Source organism: Pelodiscus sinensis, chromosome 23, assembly GCF_049634645.1.
Source record: "Pelodiscus sinensis isolate JC-2024 chromosome 23, ASM4963464v1, whole genome shotgun sequence".
Classification (NCBI taxonomy): Eukaryota; Metazoa; Chordata; order Testudines; family Trionychidae; genus Pelodiscus; species Pelodiscus sinensis.
This window is the reverse complement of record NC_134733.1, coordinates 23,852,477-23,877,469: the sequence shown is the minus strand read 5'-3', so window position 1 is coordinate 23,877,469 and position 24,993 is coordinate 23,852,477. Positions and strand designations below refer to the sequence as shown.

Sequence of the window (24,993 nt, the reverse complement as noted above, 5' to 3'; positions counted from 1 at the left end):
ATTGGGTGCTAGGACCCCCCACCTGTATATGAGGCCCGGGGCCATCTGGGGCACGGATATTGCTGGGGTGTCGGAGGGGTTTTGCTCAGGAGGCTTCAGGCGGGTTGCTGAAGCGCTCTGTGGGACTGGTTTGTGGCCTGTGTGGAGAGGTCACCAGTCGGGGGCTGTAAGGAGCCCCGGATTCGAGCAATTCACCCTGAGCGGACGCCCTCAGCTGTGCCCAGACACGGCCCGGTCCGTCACAGGGGCATGGAGAAATGATCACATGGTAATACCTGTTGTCTGGTCCTGGCTTCTGGCCATTAAAGGACACTCAAAGCACAGGCTTGCTGTCCTGACACCCTGGCTAATTGCCATTGAAGGACCTGTCTTCCGCGAACTCAGCGGTGTAAGTCACTTGCCGTGTCTGCCAGATGCTTTCCTATCGCAACCTGGGTCCCTGCTGGCTCTGTCACTAGTCCCCGGATGGCTTTTGCCTCAGCTCGGCCAGCTCTTGCCGAAGCTGCACACCTGGGTGTCCCCACTTCTGTCACCTCTGCATGAACGTATCTAGTGCGGGGTGCGGGGGTTGAGCCAGTGGTAGTTTTGGCCTTTACAACATCCTCAGGCAGAAAGTTCCACAAGCTGACGGGGCCCGGTGTGAGGGACTTCTTAGCATTTGTGTTAATCCCACTGCCTCTTACTTGAATCAGGGGATCCCTGGTTCTTGTGTTGTGAAAGGGCAACACCAGTCATTATTTTATAGCTCTTTGTCATAGCCACCGTCATTTTTCTTCCATGCTGAAACGTCCCAGTCTTATTCCTCTCTCCTCGTATGGAAGCTGTTCACACCCCAAATCATTTTTGTTGCCCTTCTCAGGAGTGTTTCCAATTCTAAAACAGATGGAGCCTCTCTAATCCGGCACTCGCTGGTCCAGCAACACCGTGGTCCGGCATGAGTTTAGTTCGCCAGACGTCCACTTATCATGGGTGTGGCCAACCGCAGTCCCAGAAAGTTTGTTTGCAGCCCCCAGCCCTGGCTCGCAGTGTTCTGTGCTGCTGTTTAGCTCTAATTTACCCTGAAATGTCTTCTAAGAGCCCAGTGAGCAGTGGAGGTGATGGCGATGCTGCTAGACAATATTGACCTCCCATGGGCCAGCAAATTCTCTAGTTTAGCAACGATCAGGTCCTGAGGGTGCCAGACTAGAGAGATTCAATCCGTATTCAATGTTCTGAGATGGGACAGCCAGCCCAGCACTGCACATAGTATTCAAGATGTGGACTTACCATGGATTTATACAGCTGCATTACGATATTGTCTGTCTTATGTCTCCCTTCCCTAACAGTTCCTAACATTGCTAGCTTTTTGGACCGCCGCTTTACAGGAAGCAGATGTTGTCAGAGAACAATGCACAATGACTCCAAGATTTTTGAGTGGTAACAGCTAATTCAGATCCATCCTTTTTATAGAGAGTTGGGATTATGTTTTCTGATGTGCATTACTTTTGTATTTATCAGCTTGGAAGTTCATTTTCCATTTATATGTCCAGTCACCCTGTTCTGTGGGATCCCTTTGTAACATTTCACAGGTAGCTTTGGCCTTAGCCGTTTTGAGTCATTTTGTATCATTTGCAAATTTCCCCACTTCACTATTTACCCCTTTTTCTGGATAATTTATGAGTATGTTGAACAGCACTAGTCCCAGGACAAATCCTTGAGGGGCACCACTATTTACCCCTATCCGCTCTCAAAACTGACCATTTATGCCTGCCTTTTTGTTTCCTGTCTTTTAACCAATTCCTGATCCATACACCCTGTTGTGCTTCTCCCAGTTTGGCTTGGCTTTAGGACGTGATGCTGACACTGTTCAGGAGCCAAACACAGTCTGTTTGGGGAGATCATAAAAAAGACCCTCTAAGCAACAAGAACGTGGCAGGAAAAAAACTCAGCTCGTCTGAAAACCAGGCCACTCACATAGGTGCCTAAGTGGGACTTGCGTTTGGAATTATTGGCTGTAGTCTGGAAGCCTTTTGGACCAGTGTGACGTAGTGTGGGTACCTTGCTGTTTGCTATGCTGGGGCTGTGGGTGACCCCCAGTGGCTGCTATCTGTACCACGGCCCAGCAGGGCAGGGGATGAGTCATTATGCAAAGAGGGTCTCTCAACCTGTCTGACCAGCTACCCCCCAGGGAGAGAAACAAAGGAAGGTGGAATGCTGCCCCTGGCTGGGGGGCAGGGCTGGAAGAGAGTTAGTTAGTTTCTGTCTGGGAAGCAGGGGAGAAGGAGCTAGGGAGGGGGCTGGGATTGTAGGGCCCAGACACCCCCCATCTCAAGGGGCGGGGGCACTGAGGCCTCCTAGCCCCAGTTCCTGTAACCAGATGACATCTGTGCTGTGCTGTATCCTGGAGAAGCAATAAACTCCCTCTATTCTACTGGCTGGTGGAGTCTGTTCGTGCCACTACGGGGGTGCAGGAGACGGGAAAACCCCAACGCGCCGTCACAACCAGGGCTGTGGACTCCTTTGCCTTCTGCAACGGGTGAGGCACAGCTGTGAAGCTGGAGACATAACACAGGACTCTCTCTTACCTGTTTCTTGCACTCCTGGTCGCAGTTTGCACACTGAACATCCTCCTCGCACTCTGCAGAGCTGTCCACCAGGAACTTCAGGAGCCGGTCCACAGGCGGCAGCCCGTTGTTTCCTTTCACTATGGACTGGTGGCTGAGGGGACAGAACAGACAGGGCAGGCAAGTATCGCTCTGCATTCCAACCAGCAAATGTTAACGGGAAACCACCCTCTGGGGCTGGCGTGACAAGCTACCGCCCGACTCTTCCTGGCCTCTGCTATAAGGCAAAGTGCAATGCAGCCACCCAGGCTCAGAGCTGTGCTTTCCTGTTGTGCACCTGGCATTCCTGGCCAGGAATGCCCCATTCTTGGAAGCAGACTTTGGTTCAGAACTTTGTGTTTTCATCAGCGCTGCATTCTGTCTTGCTGCATGTTCCCATTTGCTGCAAGCATTCTCGTTAAGCTGCAGCATTGAACCATCTTAATGCAATGCCCTGCCTGCAGCCCAGGCTGGTCCCCCAAAGAGCATGCTGAACTCTCTGAAGGTTCGTCAGCATGTCTGCGTGCTAGTGGGTGGGATCCCGCACACGGTGGCTCGGCTCCTAGGAGGTTACTGCGTGGGGTGCACAGAGAAAGGCCGTTTAAATATCTCATTTGCAAATAAACAGCCTGAGCTCCAGGGACTTTCTCATCAAAACTTTGCGTGATTTGTTCCACAGGCTCCTGCCAGAGTAATTCCAGTCTCGGGAGAGCCGTGCTTGATGAATTTCAGGGGTGTAAAATCCTCGCCTGTTCCCCCCTTGCAGCGTAAACAGGAAAGTACTAATCTTTAAATCCAATTTGCCCATCTGCATGTGGCTCTGCCCACGGGCGGTGTGCAGTGTGCACACATGGCGAGGGGCTGGCTGCTCGTGTCGGAAATGCTCCGACTTGCCTTTAACTTCCACAAGTCTTGTGGCACGTGCTTAGCGCTGGACATTGCTGCCCAGATTCCCTTCACCACAGAGAGCCTCTAATTGCAGAGATGAAGGAGCAGGCCATACAGTCCCACAGAGCATAGCCCAGAAGGGAAATATTAGTAACATCAAAATAAGCCAAGAGGGGACTTCTTCAGGAAGGAGCTTTAACCAACGGGCAGCAGGTGACCACGGAAGCCCCTCCCCTAACAACCCTCCAAACAGCTTCCCAAAATAGCAGTAAACAGAATTCCGAGAGGACGGAAATTGCCCAAAGCCCTGCATTAAAGCCCTCGGACAGTGCCGAAGTCCCGGCACTCAGACATACGGACGCTTTGTTGGAGCCCTAAAAAGCAAGAGTGCAACATTCAAAGTTAGTGAAATCCTTCCAGGGTGGGTGACTGCAGGATCAGGTCAGAGAAGCTGTTTTAAGAATCCAGGCGCCTTCTCGCAGCTCACCTGGCCCTGACCACACTGGCTTGCTTTAGCAGCACCGCTAAAAAACCAGAGGCTCGTTGATTAAGATCCTAGCAGTGCTGCCCCTGAGAAACGTCACTCACAGTTGAGCTCAGACTGCAGCTCCCCGTCAGTGCTAGAGAAAGGAGTCACGCCCTTACTTATGTTCCTCCGTTTCCTTTAAGAGCATCGTGGAAATCGTTACTGCCGCCACTGTGACGCTTCCCATCAAACCCAGAACGCAAACAGTATGACACCAGCGCAACCGGACACCGCACTGCGGCCCCGCCAGCCCTTGCGGGAGAGTGTGCCTCCACGTGCAGGTTCTCAGAGATGGCAGGAACTTCGACGTCTCCTCCCCTGGACAATGAGCACGTTGAGTTGGATTGAAATGATGATTCACCCACCAGTCACCTGGGAGAGATTGGGTTTCATAGCGCCAGTCTGCATCTCCCTGTGCTGTGGCCCTGCCAGCAAACTAATCATGGAGCTAGAGGCCTGGGTGCAGCTGGCTGGGCTTCATAAAACATGGCCACTTGCTGACCAAGGGGTGCAGTGCGTACGCCGAGAATCAAAGGAGCTAGAGCTGGGGAAGACTTGTTAGCCTGGGAGTGTTTTGCACTGCACCAGGCTGGTCTCTCTTAAGATTCTGGCATGGCAAGGTGGTATGTTATGGGGAGAGATGTGCTGGACCAATACCAGCTGGATAATTCATCTCCCTGGCACTTGGTTTGTTTTCCTTGCTGCAGGGCGGAACTGGATACGGGGGCATCTTGCACAGCCTGCTGGGCTCTGCAGCCCTCGGTGTGCTGGGCACCCCAGATGCCGGTTTAAAATGAAATGCACCCAAGCAGGCAGCCCGGAAAACAAAGGCAGCAAATGGTTGGTCTGGGTCAGAGCCACAGATACGCTGCTTCTCTGAGCAGCTGCATCGGATTCTTGGGGGGACCCAACCACCGTCCCAGAGCTGTCTGGGGGTACCTCCCAAGTGACTCTCCCAGCAGCTAGGGGCCACAGCGAGGAGGACATTGTGGACGATGAGCAGGCAAGCGGAGGATCCGATCTCACTGACAGCCAGGACCTTTGTCTAACTTTGGAGCCAGTCGCCTCCCTGGGCTTATTGCTGCTGAATCCTGCGGGTGGGGAGGGCACTTCTGGTGAGTTCCCATTGGCAGTCCAGGGAGGGTGGGTAACTGTAATTGGGTTTGATCCCAGTTGCTCTACCCTGAGGGGTGGCGGCCACTCTGCCTGCACTGTGAGATGCACCGAGGAGGAGAGGGGAGCATGCAGGGAACACGTGTGTAAGGAGCAGGATGACATGCTGAGGCTCGAGGGGGAGGGGCAAACAGAGCTGATGAGGCGCCTGGTAGAGGTGCAGGAAAAGCATCTGGAGCACAGAGTCCCACCACCTGCCCTCCTCACCCATTTCCATGGCCTCCTCTCCCCGGCACCCTCGATTGCACGGGGGACGGGGGGAATCATGGGTAGCTGCTCACTCAGCTCCCAGGGATGCCTCCTGGAGCAGAAGGCTGCTACTCCATCTGCTTTGACTGCTACACTGGGGGTCTGTAATAAGCCGCTTGCCCTTCCCCCCTTCCCCCTGCCCCATCGGAGCTCGTGCCCTGAACGCCTTTTCTGCGTCCATTCCCTGAGTTTCCCAAATAAAAATGCACCATTTCAGAACAACACGATCTTCATGGTTTGCGTCAGCTGTGCGCGAGGTGGGGGGGGGGCACTTCATTGTCACATCGCTGCCTGGTCATCCATGAAACTGGTTTTCAGAGCCTCTCTGATTCACATTGCCCCTCAAGATGCTCTTTTTGCTGATCTGATGTCTGGCAGCTCATAATTAGCCACTAGGCAATCTACCTCAACACCCCCACCCCCCACTTGCACAGATATTATAGAGCACACAGCAGGCAGCAACAACATTGGGCATGTTGCCTTGCTAAAGTCTAACTGTGACGACGCGTTGGGGTTCCCCCGCCTCCTGCACCCCCGTAGCGGCACGAACAGACTCCACCAGCCAGTAGAACAGAGGGAGTTTATTCCTTCTCCAGGATACAGCACAGATGTGATCTGGTTCCAGGACAGGCCTAGGATGCCTCAGCCCCCTCTTGATATGGGGGGGGTCTGGGCTTCTAAACCCCCAGCCTGTTGCTTAGGCTGCTTCCTCCATGCTCCCAGACAGAAACTAACTAACTCTCCTCCAGCCCTGCCCCCCAGCCAGGGCAGCATCCACCTCCCTTTGTTTCTCTCCCTGGGGGGTAGCTGGTCAGACAAGTTGAGAGACCCTCTTTGCATAATGACTCATCCCTTGTTTTGCTGGGCCGTGGTACCACAGAGCCAGCATAGAAAGCAGCCAGGTACCCCCACTACGTCACAGTTCTCCCCCCTCCGAGAGCGAACTGAGCAGGGTCACTCCGCTCGTGACCTAGGGAAGTTCGGGTCCTCTGCGTGGGAACCCGCCCTGGGGCCATGGGTGCTCCCCTTGACTCGGGCCGGCCGTGGCGAGGCCCCACATGAGCTGGCTTCCCTCTGTCCACTCGCCGCCCCGCTCCAGGGCGACTGGCACAGGCCTGTCCTCGGGGGTCACACTCACCCTTCCGCTGGCCTTGATCTCTGGCCAGGGTCTCTCGGGCCGGGGCCATGAGCCCAGTGAGCCTTCTCTGGACAGCCAGGGCAGCTTCCACCCCCGATGCTCCATCCAGGGAGGTCTTCCCCTCCCATAACTCTCTCAGCGAGCCCAGAGGCTCCTCTATACGGGGTAGGGGCCCCCAAGCCACTTTCCTCCTGTCTTGGGCCTTCCCGCCCCTCTGGCAGGAGTCGCAGGACCGGCAGTACCGCTGCACGGCTGCAAATATCCCTGGCCAATAGAAGTGCTGGAGCAGCCTCAGCCGGGTGCTCCGGATCCCCCGGTGGCCCCCAACGGGGACGTCGTGGGCCAAATACAGCAGCTTGAGGCGATACTTTTGGGGGACGACCAGCTGCCGCTGGACCCCCCGTGCCCTCACCTTCCTGGGGGGAAGCCATTCCCTGAACAGGAATCCCTGCTCCCACAGGAATCTCTCCTGGCCACCTCCCCCCAGGGGCTGAGCTGCACGGAGGCCAGCCTGGTCCCTCAGCCTCTGCAAGGAGGGGTCTGCCTGCACCTCAGCCTGGAATTCAGCTGCTGAGGCAGGGATCGGGACCTGTTCCCCACCTTTACCTAAGTCCGGAGTCCCAGCCTGGCTGGACCCCGTGCCCACTGGGATGGGACCCTGAGGACGCTGCCCGGAGTCCTTCCCTGGACCCAGGTTGCCAGCCCCCCGCTGGCTCTGGCTCTGGGCAGTGACTAGAGCCCGCTGGGATTCATGGGGCCACTCCTCTAGGTCATTCCCCATCAGCACCTCGGTGGGCAAGTGCGGGTGCACCCCCACTTCCTTGAGGCCTTCCTTGGCCCCCCATTTCAGATGCACCCTGGCTACAGGCACCTTAAATGGGGACCCGTCTATGCCCTTCAGGGTCAGCTGGGTGTGGGGTAGTATCCGCTCCGGGGCCACTGTCGGATCGGGCCAGAGTCACCTCCGCCCCCGTGTCCCAGAAGCCCGTCACCTTCCTACCATCCACCTCCAGGGGTATGAGGCACTCGCTCCGCAGGGGCCGTCCTGCCCCCACCCGGTACATGGAGAAATCCACCTCCCGAGGGTCAGACCTCCCAGGGGAGGTGCACTGAGCATCCTCCCCCCCCCCCACTCTGAGCTGAGGTTTGCCAGCCAGCTCCTACCTCTGGAGCAGCCTGCCCTTCCTCCCGCCCCAGCCAGTTAACCCTGGAAAGTCCCCGGTCATGGGACCTGGTGCACTGAGCCCTCTTGTGGCCTTTTTGCCCACAGCGATGGCAAGTTAGTCCCTGCGGGCCCCTTTGGGCTGTCTCTGTCCTGGCCCTGGCTGGTTCTCTGGGGCGCAGACGACCTGTTCCTTGGTCTCGCCCCGTAGTTGACTCCCTCCGTCGCTCAGCCGAGATCCGGTCTCTGCGTGATTCCCTCTCTCTCCGGGACTCCCGTTCACACCCGGACCGGCTCTCCGTGAACTCATCTGCCAGTCTCCCGGCCTCCTGGGGGTTCTCTGGTCTCCGGTCCTTGAGCCACAGCCTCAGTTTGGGTGGGCACGCTTCATAGAACTGCTCCATCAGGACCAGCTTGAGCAGCTCCTCTGCAGTCTGGGCTCCGACTCCAGACACTCACTTGCGGCCGTATTGCGCCAGGCGGGAGGCCAGATCCACATAGGTCTTCCGTGGCCCTTTCTGTACCCCCCGGAACTTCTTCCTGTACATCTCGGGGGTCAGCCCGAACTTGTGCAGCAGGGCCTCCTTGACTCGGCTGTAATCCCCTGGCTGTAGGTCCTCCAGCTGACTGAGCACTCCGGTCGCCTCCTGGTTCAGTGCGGGGATGAGCTCCTGCAGCCAGTCAGCTGGGGGGACCCGTTGCAGTCCACAGGCCCTCTCAAAGGAGCTGAGGAACCCGTCTATGTTGCCCACGTCCTTCAGTTGGGCCACCACGAGCCTCTCCAAGCGTCTGGCAGTCCCGGGACCCTGGGGCCCATCCACTCTTGGTGCAGCTGGGGCCCCTCCGGTTCTCCGCTCTGCCATGGCCAACTCATGCTGTCTCTGCCTCTCTCAATCCTCTACTTCCAATTCCTTGACCTGCAGCTGGATCTCCAGCCGCCACAGCTCCGCTGGGCTGGCCCCTGCCCTAGATGGGCCACATCTTGCAGGCCTCCTGGGGGAAGCTGTCTCATCTCTCCAGTGGGTTCCAGCGCTCCTCCCCCTCTCTGAGCCTGACACACTCTCAGGAGGGGTCTGGTTGCTCCCCCTGGGGACAGGATCCTGGCCCTGTGGCTGGTCATTCTCTTCCAGCTGGGCAATCAGCTGGGCCTTGGTTGCTTTCTGCACAGGCAAGCCCCTCTCTCTGCACAGCCCCACCAGCTCTGCCTTCAAGAGTCGGGCGTAGGCCATCTGCCCACTGGTCCCCTCGATGCAGACTCACCAATCTAGTGCTGCAGCGCCCCACGATTCCCAGGAACTGCTTCGCTCTGTCTCCAGCACGCCTGGCTCCAGGGCTCTTGCTTCTACGGCGCCTTGTCGCTCGCCTATGACGGGATCCTGACTGGTTTGGCCAAGAGGCTCTCGAGCCCAACACTTCAGCTCCCCCCCCCCCACTGCTGCACATCTCCTGCCCTTTGCCTTGGAGCTGCCCCCCTGGGAGTCTCCTGCTTGCGGTACAGGAGGGGGCGCTGATGTCAGGGTGCCCCTTCTCCCACCTACCCTGTATTCTATCTCCACAGAATGGGGGGGGGGCACAGAAAAGGGCTTGGGATGGAGGGAGTTTGCTGGCTGCTTTCGGGAGTGGTGCAGGGCCAGAGCAGGGGGGAGCCTGCCTTAGCCCCACGGCACCCCCACCCAGGAGCCACTTGAGGTAAATATTGCCCTGCTGGAGCCAGCTCTGAACCCCCCCCCCCACCCAAACCCTGCCCTAACCCTGAGCCCCCTGGACCCAAACTCCCTTACAGAGCCTGCACCCTGAACCCCCTCCTGCACCCCAACTCCTGCCCCAGGCTCAGCTCAGAGCCCCCCTCGCACTCCAGATCCCTTAGCCCAAGGCCAGAGCCTGCACCCACCTCTGCCCCTGCCTGGTGAAAGGGAGGCAAGATGGGGAAGGGGGGACGGGAGGACGGAGTGAGCAGGGGCAGGGCCTTGGAGAAGGGGCACGAAGGATACCTCAGTATTTGGGCTGAGGGAGGTCGTACGTTGCACTTACATTCAAAAAGCGAACCGGGGGTTGAAACGGTCGCAGCCCCCTGCTCTAGTGAGAGAAACGTGTTAAACCAGAACAGACGATGGCCACCAGAACAGACCATGGGCACCTTAGAAATGACCATCCTGCCGATGGAAGAGTCCAGGCTGGCAGCCCCGTTGCCCAAGGGCCTCTCTGTATCCCCGGCACAGCACGGGCAGTGGGGCAGGCCTAGCTCCCTTACTGCAGAGCCTCGCCGCTCGCACGCCAGGACCAGCTCCGGACGAGGCTCTGCCACCCACTCCCTCCTGAGCCTGCAAACACAGGGCCACCCCTGCCTGTTGAAAGAGCTGGTGCTACGCTGTGGCTCCCACCCTGTTGTTTGCTCCATGCTGGCCCGTGTCTCATGCCTGCGTGCTCTTGGCATCCACACATCCCCTCCCAAGACAACTGACTTTCCCTAAGCTAACGGTTCATATTGAGCCACTACCAGGGGGTGTTTGCACGGCATGCGGGAGAGTGCGGTTTGTCTGCAGAAAATGTCTACGCCAGCTGATTTATTTTAATTACATTATTTTAAAATATGCAATTCTTTTTTCAGATAACCTTGGGCTTCATTCTAATGCTATCTGAACAGCCCCTGGAATGCACTCAACATACAAAAGCCAGAGATGAATACCTAAAAATAACATTTGTCCGGTCTCGCCTGGCTCTGGGCAACACTTTCCTTGGCGTGCTTAAAGTAGCAGCGTATATATGAGAGATTCCAAAAATATGTCCGCACAGTGGCTGGTACTTGGATATTTTTCTTTACTGCTTATGCTTTTGTTGTTGGTTTTGAGGGTGGGGGGGCGGAAGGGGACGCGGCGGAGGGCTGAGGTTTTTGATGTTAAATTGTGGCTAATTTGCCAGTTCCAAGTTAAACGAGCTCTGAAGCAACCTCGGCCCGCCAGCTGCACCATCTCAAACAGCACGAGCAGCTTTTAAGAATTGACACTGGAGGAGACGGAGTCTGTCTCCCTGCACGTATTCGTCTTTAGGAGTTAGAGTGGGGAAGAGAGAGAGCAAAATTCTAGGTCATGGAGGCAGAAGAGCCTCTAAGTAGGGATGTGCACGGGTAACCGGTTACCCAGTAAGCAGCACCCTTAACAGACGATGTTTACTGGATAACGGGTAACCGGCACCCAGGAGCAGCTTTGTCCATGTGGGCTGGGAGCTGGCAGCCTCACCCTTGGAGGGGGGCTGGCGCAGCCAGGCTGTGGCAGGCGGGGGGGTGGGGGAGGAGGGACGCTCCAACCCTGCCCTGTTTAGTCACTTGACTGGTTAACTTAACGTTTAACCGGTTAACTAATGAAATGGATTTTATGTCCCTGTCCTTAACCAGAACTTCTGAATCACTGGGACCCATCCCTACACCGTTCCCTGTAGGTATTTTCTATTTTTAAATTTAACTAGGGGCTTCGTCTACATTGCGGGTTTTTTGCAGAAGAGGAAATGCAAATGGAGTGCTCATTTGCATATCTCAGGCTCTTATTTGCATATCTTCCAATCCTTTTTGTGGAAGAGGTTTTTGCGATAAAGAGCCCTGTGTCCACGGGGCCATTTGTCAGAACAAAACCCTTTTGTGCAAGAGCCTGAAAACCTCATTTTTCGAGGAATAAGGGCTCTTGTGCAAAAGGGGTTTTTTCCCAACAAATGTACCGATCTACACAGGGCTCTAGCACAAAAACCTCTTCTGCAAAAAGGATCGGAAGAAGATATGCAAATAAGAGCATGAGGTATGCAAATGAGCACTCCGTTTGCATTTCCTCTTCTGCAAAAAGCCTGCAGTATAGATGTAGCCTGGCGATAGGCAGCCCCAGCTCTCCTGACCCCGGCCGCCAGAGAGGCCAAGCTGAGGTGTGGCAGCCCTGGCCTGCTCTGGCTCTCCCCCCCCAGCTGCTGGCCCCCCAGGGCCAGGCTCTCCCCTCCATGCCCAGAGGGTCCAAAGCCGCCCCAGCCCCAGCTCTTCCCTCTACGCCTGACAGGGTTGCCAGGTGTCCGGGATTGCACCGGACAGTCCGGTATTTGCGGGCTCTGTCCGGTAAAAAAAATCAGAAAATACTGGACGTGCGATGTGCAACATCCGGCATTTTCTGATTGTTCCGGCTGCGCACCGGACGGAAGCCTGGCGGGGGCGGGGGAGCGGCTGGGAGTCCCAGCTGGGAGCGGGGCCGCGATTGCTGCTGGGAGCCCTCAGTCGGTTGAGTGTGAGGAGGAGGGGAAGCCCCCGCCAGCTCTGCTTCCCGCTTCCCCTTCCTCCCAGCCAGCACCGCTGCCCTCCCTCCCGCCCCCCAACCCCCCGCCAGCTCTGCTTCCCGCATCCCCTTCCTCCCGGCCAGCACCGCTGCCCTCCCTCCCGCCCCCCAACCCCCCGCCAGCTCTGCTTCCTGCTTCCCCTTCCTCCCAGCCAGCGCCGCTGCCCTCCCTCCCGCCCCCCAACCCCCCGCCAGCTCTGCTTCCCGCTTCCCCTTCCTCCCAGCCAGCACCGCTGCCCTCCCTCCCGCCCCCCAACCCCCCGCCAGCTCTGCTTCCTGCTTCCCCTTCCTCCCAGCCAGCACCGCTGCCCTCCCTCCCGCCCCCCAACCCCCCGCCAGCTCTGCTTCCCGCATCCCCTTCCTCCCGGCCAGCACCGCTGCCCTCCCTCCCGCCCCCCAACCCCCCGCCAGCTCTGCTTCCCGCTTCCCCTTCCTCCCGGCCAGCACCGCTGCCCTCCCTCCCGCCCCCCAACCCCCCGCCAGCTCTGCTTCCCGCATCCCCTTCCTCCCGGCCAGCACCGCTGCCCTCCCTCCCGCCCCCCGCCCCCCCGCCAGCTCTGCTTCCCGCATCCCCTTCCTCCCAGCCAGCACCGCTGCCCTCCCTCCCGCCCCCCAACCCCCCGCCAGCTCTGCTTCCTGCTTCCCCTTCCTCCCAGCCAGCACCGCTGCCCTCCCTCCCGCCCCCCAACCCCCCGTCAGCTCTGCTTCCCGCTTCCCCTTCCTCGCGGCCCCCGATCCCCCCCAGCTGTGCTTCCCATCCCCCCTTACTCCTGCCCCCTTCCAGCTGGTCCCCCCCTCCCCCGATATTCTGCAGCCAGCCCCGTTCCACACCCCCCCCCCACAACCAGCCCTGCTTCCTGTTGGCCCCCCCATCTCTCCCAGCCAGCCCCGTTGCCGCTCCCCCCCCATTAGCTGCTTCCAACCTCCCCCCCCCCGTCTTCCTGGCCAGCAGGGCTCCCTTCCTGGCTGGCCCCTCCCCCCAAAGGAGCGTGTTCGGTTTTTGGTTTTAAATGATTACCTCGTAACCGCTAGCAGTGCTCCAGGTTCTCGGAGGGGTTTTTTTTTTGCTCAACAACTTTGGTGCCCCCCCCCCTTTTTTTTCCCCTTCAACAAAATTTTTTCCCGGTGGGTTTTAATGGGGGGGGAGCGAGAGGAGGGTGTTGGGTATTTTTCTTTCAGCCATCTGGCAACCCTAACCCCTGACCCCAAGTCCCCCCCCCCCTCCCCGCCGCACCAGCCCTTCCCCCTCACCCATCGGCTCTGGCTCTTTCCTGCTCCTGGCTGCCAGGGAGGGGGCCAGGGCAAGGCTGGCCCAGCTCTCCTCCAGACCTAGGGGGTGTGTGAGGGTGCAGGGAGGGGTCTTGGCTCCTGCCCCCCCCCCCGGAGCACCAGAGAGGGAGAGACCTTGGAAAGGGGGAGGTTGCGCAGCTCCCCCCACCCCAAGCATGGGAGGCGGGGAGGGGGGAGGCCATGTGGCTCCTGGCTTCAGCCACCCTCCCGGAGCACAGGGGAGGGGGGCTGCTCCGGGAGGGAGGGTTGAGGCAGGCGGGATGCAGGGTGACGTGATGGCGTCGCTCGGTCGTCCCGCAGGAGAAGTTTTGTTTAGTACAGAGAGAGAAAGCAAACCCCTGAGTGACACCGCCCGGGCAGGTGTCCCCCGGCCCTTCCCCCACCGCTCGGGCGCCAGTGCCAGGGTCACTTTCTGGTCAGGAGACTGCCCCACCCAGGGGCTCAGGCCTGCTCGGTGCGGAGCATGGACGCCAGGGAGGCTGTTCCAAAGCATGTGGGTGCTTTGCTGGCTGGAGGCCAGAGAGCTCAGCATCTTGCAAGATCAGGCCTCGGGGCTGCAGTGATTCCTCGGGGTGATGGCTTGTGGGGCCGCGTGTGGGAAGTGCCCCGGTGCCTCCCCTGCCCTGGCCGGCGTGCGGAGGGGAGGGAGCTCTCCTGAATTCTTGTGGCGCTATAAGTAGCACTCGTGTGCGAGGCAGCTGTTCCCCTGTGAGCCCATTGTGATTAGACCCTCGGATTCCAGAGGCACAAAGGCAGCACGATGCCACGGCCCTCCAATGCGGTGAGACAGGCCCTGTGCTAGGGCAGCTAGGCACAGCTTCCCCGGGGCTTTCCCACTAAGCAGCCTGACCCGCCCTGGGCACACGTCTGAGAGCCGGGGGAAAACAATTCAAAAGTTCTTACGTGACTTGAAGCCTAAATCTCGGTGGAAGTCAGTGGTGCTCCGGCTTCTAAGTAAATAAGGCACATGGGACAATTGGACAGGAAGACTGGCCCAGGACTTGGAACTCAGGAGAGCTGGGAGCAGTTCCCTTCTCTGCCACAGACAGCCTGTGTGACCCTGGACAAGTCACTTAGTTTTTCTGTGCCTCAGGTCTCATTCTTACAAGGGGGAGGGGGTGAAAGCCCTGCCCTGCCTCCCACAGCAGCTGCCAGGACAATGGTGCTGCCTGCAAGATGCCCAGACAGGTTGGTGACGGGATGCTCCTTAGTACCGTGAGCTTTATTTTAATGAGTGTCCCAGAACGGTGATGGTTTTTTAACTGCTTAAAGACAAGAGCTGTGGCTAGAGAAGAGTGTGTGCTAGGCTGTGGACTAGCTGTGCAAACTTGTAGGCATTGCTTGGCGTCTTTCCCACGCGGCTTTATCAAAACCGTGGGGGGGTGGGGGTATTTTCATCTTTGTAATTTGTGTTCAGCTAAAAAGAAGAGTCATAACTGTAAAGCTCACTGGATGTCCATCAGATCTCTATTTCCCTTCTGGAAAACCTGTCCCGAGAGATCTGTCTACATCAGAGGGGAAATCCAGCATGGGACAACGCTAACCTCTTCCACTGCTTTGTGGACAGCTCTAAAGACACATTTCAGAGCCGCTAGGCTTCCGCGCTGCCTTTGCCAGCCCTCCAGTAAAACTCCGTGGCACCTATAATTGGCCTGATACAGAGCACCCTACTCACGAGAATAAATGACAATCAGCTGCCCCGCTAGTCTCGTTCCTTTTTTGGAACACAGCGCCCTGCGTGCTGTTGTCGGTTCCTGCCTGCGCAGCGAAAGCAGACTCCCTGCTCAGAAAGCAGAGGGGCATGGGAGCAGTCCGAGTCCAAAGGTAGATTTCCCACCGTTCTGCTATCGGAAGCGTACTCGTGAGAACGTGAGGCACTGAAGTTCCATGAAGATCGGGGGTTTTCAGACTCTGGGACCCGACTTGTAAGGGCAAGCCACTAGCTGGCTGCGAGGCGCTTTGTCTGCCTGTCTGTCTACAGGCGATGCAGCTGTAGCGCATTCACAGTGTATTCCCCCGTAAACCGTGATTCCCCCTCTCCACCTACCAGACATTTTGGTTGAGGGCAGGATTTGGTTACCCCCTCTAACCGCCTGAGTGGGTGGGGCTGGACGGAGTGAGTGAGAGCTGACTGGCCATTCAGCAGCACACTAGCTCTTCTCATTCCGGGCAGTGTGGCCAGAACCCAGTGCTTGCTTCCCAGCGGGGGTGCTGAGTTTCCTGCAACTTACAGCGAAGCCTGAAGAACTACAAGGGGCTAGTGCCAAACCCAAAGACTGCAAGTGCTGAGCAAGTCTCCCTCAGAGAGCCAGGCAAGGAGGCGATACCCTGGGCTCCTGCTTGCACCGCGGTAGCAAGGGAATACTCAGCGTCTGAGGACACTCAACGGGCCCGGAGCAGGCTAGGAGCCAGCCGAGGCACAAGGGAGCACCAAAGGAAGTTTTAATTCACACTTTTGTTATATCCCTGCAAGCCAGTGCCCGGCCACTCCTCTTGTGCAGCAGGAGAGCCGCTGTTCTGTGGGAGGCCTCAGTTTAAATGACACCCAGACAAGACACGTTCATTCCGCCCTCAGCGTCTCCAGATCAGAAGAGGTGTGCGTGGAAACCAGCTAAGCTGATTCAATGCTGGTCCACATGTAGCCCCGCCCCCACCCTTACCCAGGCTCTCATAACAGGCATCCGCTGGGGGGCTGGTCCCGCTCTCAGCGAAATGAATGGGATGACCCCCACTCACCCATGGAGCGGCCGCACTGCAGCAGCCATCTTCCTGTCAGGGGTGTTCCCGGCTCCTGTGCCAGGCTTGGAGTGCATCACCCAGGTACATGAGCCAATGTCAGTAACCTTGCCCAGCAGGGCACCCCGCAGGCATTCGGCCTGAGAGCAGGAGGGAAGTGCCCCTCTTTCTCTTTGGGCCTAGCTTTCAGAGGTGGGTGTCTGTTCTGCATTTGGCTAGCTACACTCAGGGGTCCTCTTCCTCTGACAGGTGTGAAATGTATTCATGTCGGCACGCTCTGCCCGTGTTCCTGCACAGCCTGGGCACTGGTCAGGCCGGGGAGAGCTTTTACGGGCGAGTCACCGACTTTCTGTGCTGTGGGCAGCGCGGCTTGGACGTTCTTACCCGCAGAGAGGGCAGGTGAGGCGGCTGTCGATAGCCCGGCCGCGCAGGCAGCTGGCACAGAAGTTGTGGTAACAGTCGAGGAGGCAGGGGTGCTCGTACTGCTCGTGACAGAGGAAGCACACCAGTGGGTGGCAGTGGGCATTATCCAGGTCGTAGAGGTTTTCCAAAGGAGAGAAAATCCCACCGGACATCTGGAGGGAACCGAAACAGAACGATGTTACAGAAATGCAGGGTAGGCAGAGCCATTCCAAATCTAATTCAGGGTACAGTGCGTGTGGCACAATTCAAAATATAGCTCTTCTGGCGCGTCACACTGCAGGAGCCTCCACCTCAGAGGGGGCTGGGTGCTAGACACATCGGCTGGCCATTGATAGCTGCCACAGACAGGGCAGTTGACAAATAACTAAGGAATCCCTCTGCAAACATCTGCAAGATAATAAGGTGATAGGTAATAGCCAGCATGGATTTGTCAAGAACAAACCATGTCAAGCCAATCTGATAGCTTCCTTTGCTAAGATAACAAGCCCTGTGTTAGAAAGTATGGCTACGTCTACACTGGCATGAATTTCCGGAAATGCTTTTAACGGAAACGTTTTCCATTAAAAGCATTTTCGGAAAAGCGCGTCTAGATTGGCAGGACACTTTTCCGGAAAAGCACTTTTTGCGGAAAAGCGTCCGTGGCCAATCTAGACGCGCTTTTCCGCAAAAAAGCCCCGATCGCCATTTTTGCGATTGGGGCTTTTTTGCGGAAAACAAATCTCTGCTGTCTGCACTGGCCCTTTTGCGCAAAAGTTTTTCGGAAAAAGACTTTTGCCCGAATGGGAGCAGCATAGTATTTCCGCAAAAGCACTGACGATCTTACATGAGATTGTTGGGGTCACTGGGCATGATCCTAGGTAACTCGGGGGAATGGAAGATCACAAGGATCGATGAAGCGCCCCTGCTCTAGGCCCAAGCACCCTAAAAGCCCCTTCCCTCCCCTGACATAACTTTTCTCTAGCTCGCTAACAGCTGGGAACAGCAAGACCTTGAAGTTGCCTAGTTACTATCAGGGGTATAGAAGAAGAATTCAGATGTGTTTCTGTAGAAGGGAGGAGGAGGGGGGCTGGCAGCATGTCCCAGCGTGGGAAACTTGCTACAGTTCACTATATTCCTGCAAGTAAACAACTTGGGTATATAAGGAGGGAAAACTGCTTCCGTTGGGGTGCTTGATCTGAGGTCTAGTCTCCTGGCACCTATTTGAGCATTCAAATAAACTTTTTTTTGCTTCTCCACACTGGTGTGTTTATTGGAGCGGGCACACCGGGCAACAAACCCATCTGTTGCCCCCCCCTCGGGCACTGTGTGCCGGCAACAAGATGGTCAGTGCTTTTGCAGAAATTCAAGCAGCCAGTGTAGACAGCTGGCAAGTTTTTCCACAAAAGCAGATGATTTTGCAGAAAAACTTGCCAGTCTAGACACAGCCTATGTGTATAAAGTCTGCAGATGATCCCAAGCTGGGAGGGGTTGCAACTGCTTTGGAGGATAGGGTCATAATTCAAAATGATCTCAGCAAACTGGAGAAATGGTCTGAGGTAAACAGGATGAAGTTTAAAGACAAATGCAAAGTGCTCCACTTAGGGAGGAACAATCCGTTTCACACAAACAGAATGGGAAGTGACTGTCTAGGAAGGAGAACGGCAGAAAGAAATCTAGGGGTCGTAATGGACCACAAGCTAAATATGAAACCACAGTGTCACTGTTGCAAAAAAAGCCAACATCATCCTGGGAAGCATGAACAAGAGTGTTGTGAGCAAGACACGAGAAGTCATTCTTCCGCTCTGCTCTGCGCTGATTACGCCTCAGAGTACTGTGTCCAGTGTCACATTTCAGGAAAGATGTGGAGAAATTGGACAAGGACCAGAGAAGAGCAACACAAATAATTAAAGGTCTGGAATCATAGAATCATAGGACTGGAAGGGACCTCAAGAGGTCATCGAGTCCAGCCCCCCACCCTCAAGGCAGGACCAAGCTCCGTCTACACCATCCCTGACAGATGTCTATCTAACCTGTTCTTAAATATCTCCAGAGAGGGAGATTCCACCACCTCCCTTGGCAATTTATTCCAATATTTGACCATGAGCAAGAGCCAATACAGAGCAGTAACAAGTAAACTAACATTGGCTGTGTCTACATGGGCGCGATTTTGTGCCAAAGCGGCCGCTTTTGCTCAAAAACATGCTGCCTGTCTACACTGGCGGGTAGTTCTTGCGCAAGAACACTGACGTTCTAATGTGTGAAATCAGGGCTTCTTGCGCAAGAACGATGATGCGCCCGCTCAGGAAGAAGCCCTCTTGCACAACTGTTCTTGCGCAAGAAGCCAGTGTAGACAGGCAACATGAATTTCTTGCGCAAGAAAGCCCTATGGTTAAAATGGCCACTGGAGCTTTCTTGTGCAAGAGAGCGTCTACACTGGCACGGATGCTCTTGTGCAAAAGCACATGTCAGTGTAGACGCTCTCTTGCGCAAATACTTTAACGCAAAAACTCTTGCGTTAAAAGTATTTGTGCAAAATCTTGCCAATGTAGACATAGCCCATTCTGTCTAGTCTTTGCATGCCAGAAGACAAACAGCCAGAGCGTAAAAATGACACCATCCTATGTTGTTTGGTGCTGACAAAACAAATTATTTATAAAGTGAAGGCGGATGGAAGGTTTCTAAACATGCCCATTTTCTTATACTATTTTAATCTGAATATTTTATTCCAAAACCATTGTACCAGCTACAAAGGAGCAACGTTGTACAGTTGGAAGAGGAAAAATGCAACTTCTCAAACAGAAAAGGTATAGTTAAAATTCTTTACTTCCTACAGTGTGTGACCACATTTAAGAAGAGAAATGTTTATGGCTATTCCATTATGCCAGTGAAAACACTTTGGTAAAAATGAGAGGCAAGAAGGCATTTCCTTTAACCTATTGAGCAAATCTAGCTATTTTCAATTTGTCAATTTAACGGTGATGCCATTTATATAAGTTATTTTGAAACAGATCAGCAAATTACCTGTTAAGTCCTTATACTCATACTAGCAAGCCATAGAGAGCAAAGCTGCAAGTTCTGAAATTTATTACAGAGCTCAGAATTTAAAACAGAGTTTCAGATACGGACACATGTATGGACACAAGGTGGGCTGTGTCTATGGTCTGCCAGAACCTCTTTAGTGAACTTTGTAAGCAATTGCTACCTTTGCATTGTAAGCAAATGCCAACAGTATATCCTTTATGGTCACTTTATTGTAGTTAGACACAGCAGTAGTATCAAAGATTCTTACCTTTTTTTCCAAGGTTACCAACGTTGCCTCCACTTCGTCCTGTTAGAAGGTAAAATTTCAGTCCCCTTGCTCTGGCTCCTGCTTTTCTTGCATTTGAAGCTAGAATGACAGACATGCCGAGGCTTTCAGCACAGCCAGAATATTACGAGTGACGTGAACGCAATAGCCGGGGCAACATTGCCAAAAAGGAAGAGCTGCCTGGTTCAAAGTAAGTTGTTTCTGCAGGCATAACTGAGCGAACTTTTTTTTAAACCCCAACAGCTGACATGCCTTACTCAGCCCTGGTGGGAAGGGGACTGTTTGATATTTTCATGTTCCCCTTCAGTGGCTAAGAAGTATTAGCAAAGGGGTTGTTAGGATTTGCTAAGGCTAAGTAAAAGGGAGGAAACTCAGTGCATTTAATTCAGTCCCAGCTCTTCCAGGGAGGAAAGGAGGAACCTCTTACCACAGGTCGGCAGTTTTCTCCAGACTGAGTTATCTCTGCGTTGAGTGCAATTCCCAGGAAAAGGCACCTCTAAAAGTAGCCCAGGGTGTAAACTGAAGCCAGCACAACAGACATGGGAATGCATGATTCATGTTTCCTTTGTACTCCAGTCCTGTCCATCTCGCTGCTTTCATCGCATCAACAAGCATCAAGGTTCACCCAAGGTCAAATCAAGTGGATGATCCATGTGACGGAAAAAGATCAGTCTCCCTCCCCATTGTTCTCAGTCTGTTGGGATTATGAAGCCCAATGGTATATTTAAAGAGACAGAGAAGCAGGTCGCTTTATGGTCACACATAGAAACACACTTCATGCTGGCAGGTTTCGTCCATACTCTGTCCCAGCGAGGCCAGGTCAGGGTCACCTTCACATGTCCATGCTTTGCAGATGGATTAGTTTGATCCACAGTCCATTAGTTTGATCTGCCTGTAGGCTCCCTGAGGGTATGTCTACACTACAACGTTAATTCGAACTAACTTAGTTCGAATTAGTTAATTCGAACTAAGCTAATTTGAACTAACGGATCCAGACTAAAAAACTAGTTCAAATTAGCGTTTTGCTAATTCGAACTTGCATGTCCACATTAAGTGGACCCTGAACCGGGCTTAAGGATGGCCGGAAGCAGTGCCGGCAGGGCATCAGAGAAGAACTTAGAGCGTGGAGATGCTTTCTCAGGCTAGCCGAGGGCTGTGCTTAAAGGGTCCCGACCCCCACCCCGGACAGACAGTTCTCAGGGGTGCCCCGCTTGCAAAGCAGTCCTGGCTTGGATTGCCCTGAGTGCCCACACTGGGCACATCACACCACTCGGCCATCAGCCCGGCTGCACTTGCCGCAGGCTGCCATCTGGGGAGAGGGGGCAATTGAGGGGCTGCAGGAGAGCTTCCACCCCCAGAAGCCCGCAGAGCCAGCCCAGTCCTCCCCATCGGGGGCTCATGCCCCATTCCTCCCTCACCTCCTTCCACTTACCCTTCCCTAGGCCCTCTTCTTGATGTACAAAATAAAGATAACGTGTCTTCCAAAATAGAATCTGTCTTTATTGAACAAAACTGGGGGAGACTTGGAAAAGGAGGTGGGAGAGGGGAAGAGAGAGGGTGGGAGAGGGGAGGGCAACTAAAATGATCAGGGGTTGGGAACAGGTCCCATATGAAGAGAGGCTAAAGAGACTGGGACTTTTCAGCTTAGAAAAGAGGAGACGGAGGGGGGACAGGATAGAGGTCTCTAAAAGCAGGAGTTGGGTGGAGAAGGTGCATACAGAAAAGTTCTTCATTAGTTCCCATAAAGAAGGACTAGAGGACACCAAAGGAAAGGAATGGGTAGCAGGCTTCAAACTAGTAACAGAAAGTTGTTCTTCACAAAGCAAAGAGTCAACCTGTGGAACTCCTTGCTGCAGGAGGCTGTGAAGGCTACAACTAGAACAGAGTTTAAAGGGAAGTGAGATCAAGTGATGGAGGCTGGGTCCATGGAGTGGTATTAGCCAGGGGGTAGGAGTGGTGTCCCTGCCCAAGGTTTGTGGAAGGCTGGAGAGGGATGGCACGAGACAAATGGCTTGGTCACTGTCTTCGGTCCATCCCCTCCAGGGTCCGTAGGGTTGGCCGCTGTCGGCAGACAGGCTACTGGGCTAGATGGACCTTTGGTCTGACCCAGGATGGCCATTGTAAGCTCAGGGCTCAGGGTCGGGGGTCTCAGTGGACCCCCTTGATTCTCTTGCACACCTGCTCCTGGGTGGCCAGGCTGGCAGCTCTCCTGCCCTAGACGGCCACTTTCCTGTGCCTAGTGCGGAGATCGTGGACAAGGTCCACGATGTCCGCACTAGCCCAGGCGGGTGCCCGCCTCTTGCGGTCCTGGGCAAGCTCCCGGGAGCCGCCAGCCTGGTCCCGGGAAGAGGGGGAGGGCTGGGGGGCATCGGGTGGCTGGCTCGAGCCGTGCCAGGTGGAGGGTCTGCTGGCTGGGTGCTGGCAGGCTTGCACCTGGCACGGGCACCGTAGCCAGCCCGTGCCCCTTTAAGGGGTCCGGGGCCGGGAGGAGGGCAGAAGAGTTTCCCTGGTGTTGGCCAGAGTGGCCACCAGGGAAACCTGGGGAGGGCTAGCCTCCCACTAGTTCGAATTAAGGGGCTACACACCCCTTAATTCGAACTAGCTAGTTCGAACTAGGCTTAATCCTCATAAAATGAGGTTTTCCTAGTTCGAACTATGCGCTCCGTTAGTTCGAATTAAATTCGAACTAGTGGAGCGCTAGCGTAGCGCCTATGAGAGTTAGTTCGAACTAACATCTGTTAGTTCGAACTAACTTTGTAGTGTAGACATACCCGGAGCTATTGTGTGCTCAACAGGCTTTCAGAGGCAGCGTAAAACTTAGGCCCCTATCTCCTCTGGTGTTGTAGTGAATTACAGCAGATTTCCTCGGAAGCAACTATGTTCCCATCCAAAAGACAAACCTTAAACACAGGTGCAACCTCTGAGCTGCCTGTTCCCCGCGTTTACTCAGTGGATCTCAAATGTCTTTACAAATATTCAGTTAAATTAGTTTTCCTTCACTTTCTCTCATGAGACCTGTCTGGTTACTGGCACACAATAGCGATGAGGATTCAACCCCAAAGGCAACCACATGCCAGGGATGAGGGACCTCTCCTTATTCATACACCACCTCGGCAGAGTGTGGACCGATGCTTGTGACCTCTGGTGCTATAGAGATGTCAGGAGTCCTTGCTGCCATTAGTGAGAACAGTAACAAATAAGCAATGCTCGTTTGGAAGTGGAGAAGAGTGTGCTAATGAAAAACGTGGTCACCGTTAGCCAGTGGAGAATGGCGGGTTCTGGTCTTTAGAAATGGAAGCTTGATCATCCAAGTGATCAGTTCATATCCTGTCCAAGCTGGTAATGACCAAAGAGCCGATAGCCCGTTGGTAACTTGTGTAAAATGGGCTGGCGAGTTTGTCTCCTGGGGAAATTGTCCATGTCACCTACTGCACTGTAATTGCCTCGTCAGGAGTGATCGGAGGCCCAGGGTCTCCTTGGCTACGTCTAGACTGGCATGATTTTCCGCAAATGCTTTTAACGGAAAAGGTTTTCATTAAAAGCATTTGTGGAAAAGAGCGTCTAGATTGGCACGGACGCTTTTCCGCAAAAAAGCCCCGATCGTGAAAATGGCCATTGGGGCTTTTTTGCGCAAAACAAATCTGAGCTGTCTACACTGGCCCTTTTGCGCAAAAGGACTTTTGCCCGAACGGGAGCAGCATAGTATTTCCGCAAGAAGCACTGATTTCGGACAGTAGGAAGTCAGTGTGTTCTTGCAGAAATTCATGGGGCCAGTGTAGACAGCTGGCAAGTTTTTCCACAAAAACAGCTGCTTTTGCGGAAAAACTTGCCAGTCTAGACACAGCCCCTGTGCCCCTCCAACTCAGGACTGGGGAGTAAGCTGTGTTGGCGAGAGGCAGCTTGAAGGAAGCTTGCACCCCTGCTGTCTGTGCTCTTTAGCTAGCTTGCAACTTCAGTCTCCCGAGCTGTCAGTTTCTGCTTGGTGAGTTTAAAACTGGGCCAGCGTGAAGGGAATTTGTGCCCCTTGAAGCATGTGTGCCTCTTTCACCTGCCAACTAGTGCCTCCTATTGTGGAATACTTGTTGCCGGCAATGCTGGCTTTCATAACGGCTTGCTCTCTCCTTCTGCAGGCCACTGCGGGAGCAGCACCACCTCGTGGCCTTTGTAAAATGATGCACGGCATCATCTACGACCATGCTTTCGTCAAGTATGCTGAATGCCAGGCTGTTCACTACCTCAGTCCATGCTCCCTCCCTCCTTTTAAAGACCACCCCTTTAGACTAGGGATTGCCTGAGGGCAGAATCTGAGCAGTGGAGGTAAAACTGAAGTCCTGACTAATGCAGAGTTTTTCTTCAGTGTTGCTACATATTGTGTATTGTGGCAGTGCTGAGTGCACCCAGCAAAGGATCAGGACCTTGTTGAGCTACGTACTCCATACACCATGAATTGGAGTAGAGTTTTGGCTCCAGTGCCCAGGCTAAATTCCTGTCTTAGTGCACTGTTTCTGTGAGGTGTTCATAGCTGCTATGTACTACTCCAGAACAGGATGCATTTCAGCACAGGAAGAGGTGATTTGTATGTGTGTACTAGGACGTGATCTGAGATCACTGGGAAGAAAAGTGGCTTTTTATTAATTTATCAGTTATTATTGTTGCTTAAAAAAGCCGTTGTGACGTGAGTCCCACAGAAGAGTCTCCCTTGGGGCTACTGTGCTGAGGGGACAGAAACCTGCATGTGCCCCTACTTCTCTGGGGCGATTTCCCGCTCTACCATGTGCTCTTTACTACTGCCTGGGACCTCCCTTCCCCACACAAACCCTGCCTTCTCCCCCACTGCTGCCTCTTCCCCATGGTACAGACCCCACCCAGACACCTCTGCCCAGCCAGGCCCCTGCTCTTTGCCCAGAGACCCCCCTGCCAGGTAGGGATGTTAAATTTAGATTAATTAACTAACCAAATAGTCAATGGGATTTCCATTGACTATTCAATTAGTCGATAAGGGCGACCCGCCTTTGAACTGCACCAGGAGCCCTGCTGGACTCTTGCTACAGTTCAAAAGCGGAAGCCCCGCAGGGAGTATGGGGTCGGCGGAGGACTGGCCCCACACTCCCTGTGGTGCCTCAGCCTTTGAAACGTACAAGAGCCCCGGCCGGAGCACTGTGGGCGGGGGGAAGCGAATAGTCACATCACTTGTGCTTACGGGACATTCGACTAGTCACTTACATCCCTACGCCAG

The 24,993-nt window shown here is 54.9% G+C and overlaps 1 protein-coding gene across 2 annotated transcripts in view; it reads right to left on the bottom strand.

The window, feature by feature from the left end:
- The window catches only part of RNF207 (ring finger protein 207), a 46,116-nt gene extending 25,747 nt beyond the window's left edge, over nt 1-20,369 (bottom strand). Inside the window, exons 1-4 of one of the 2 annotated variants that reach the window (XM_075906588.1) lie at nt 20,185-20,369; nt 19,740-19,838; nt 16,433-16,623; nt 2,565-2,697 (exon numbers count right to left, since the gene is read on the bottom strand). In XM_075906588.1, coding sequence (XP_075762703.1) covers nt 2,565-2,697; nt 16,433-16,623 — 324 coding nt within the window. In that variant the 5' untranslated portion in view covers nt 19,740-19,838; nt 20,185-20,369. The remainder of the gene's footprint in view (nt 1-2,564; nt 2,698-16,432; nt 16,624-19,739; nt 19,839-20,184) is intronic. The other variant, XM_075906587.1, reaches the window with a different exon arrangement.
- Between the last annotated feature and the right edge of the window lie 4,624 nt (nt 20,370-24,993).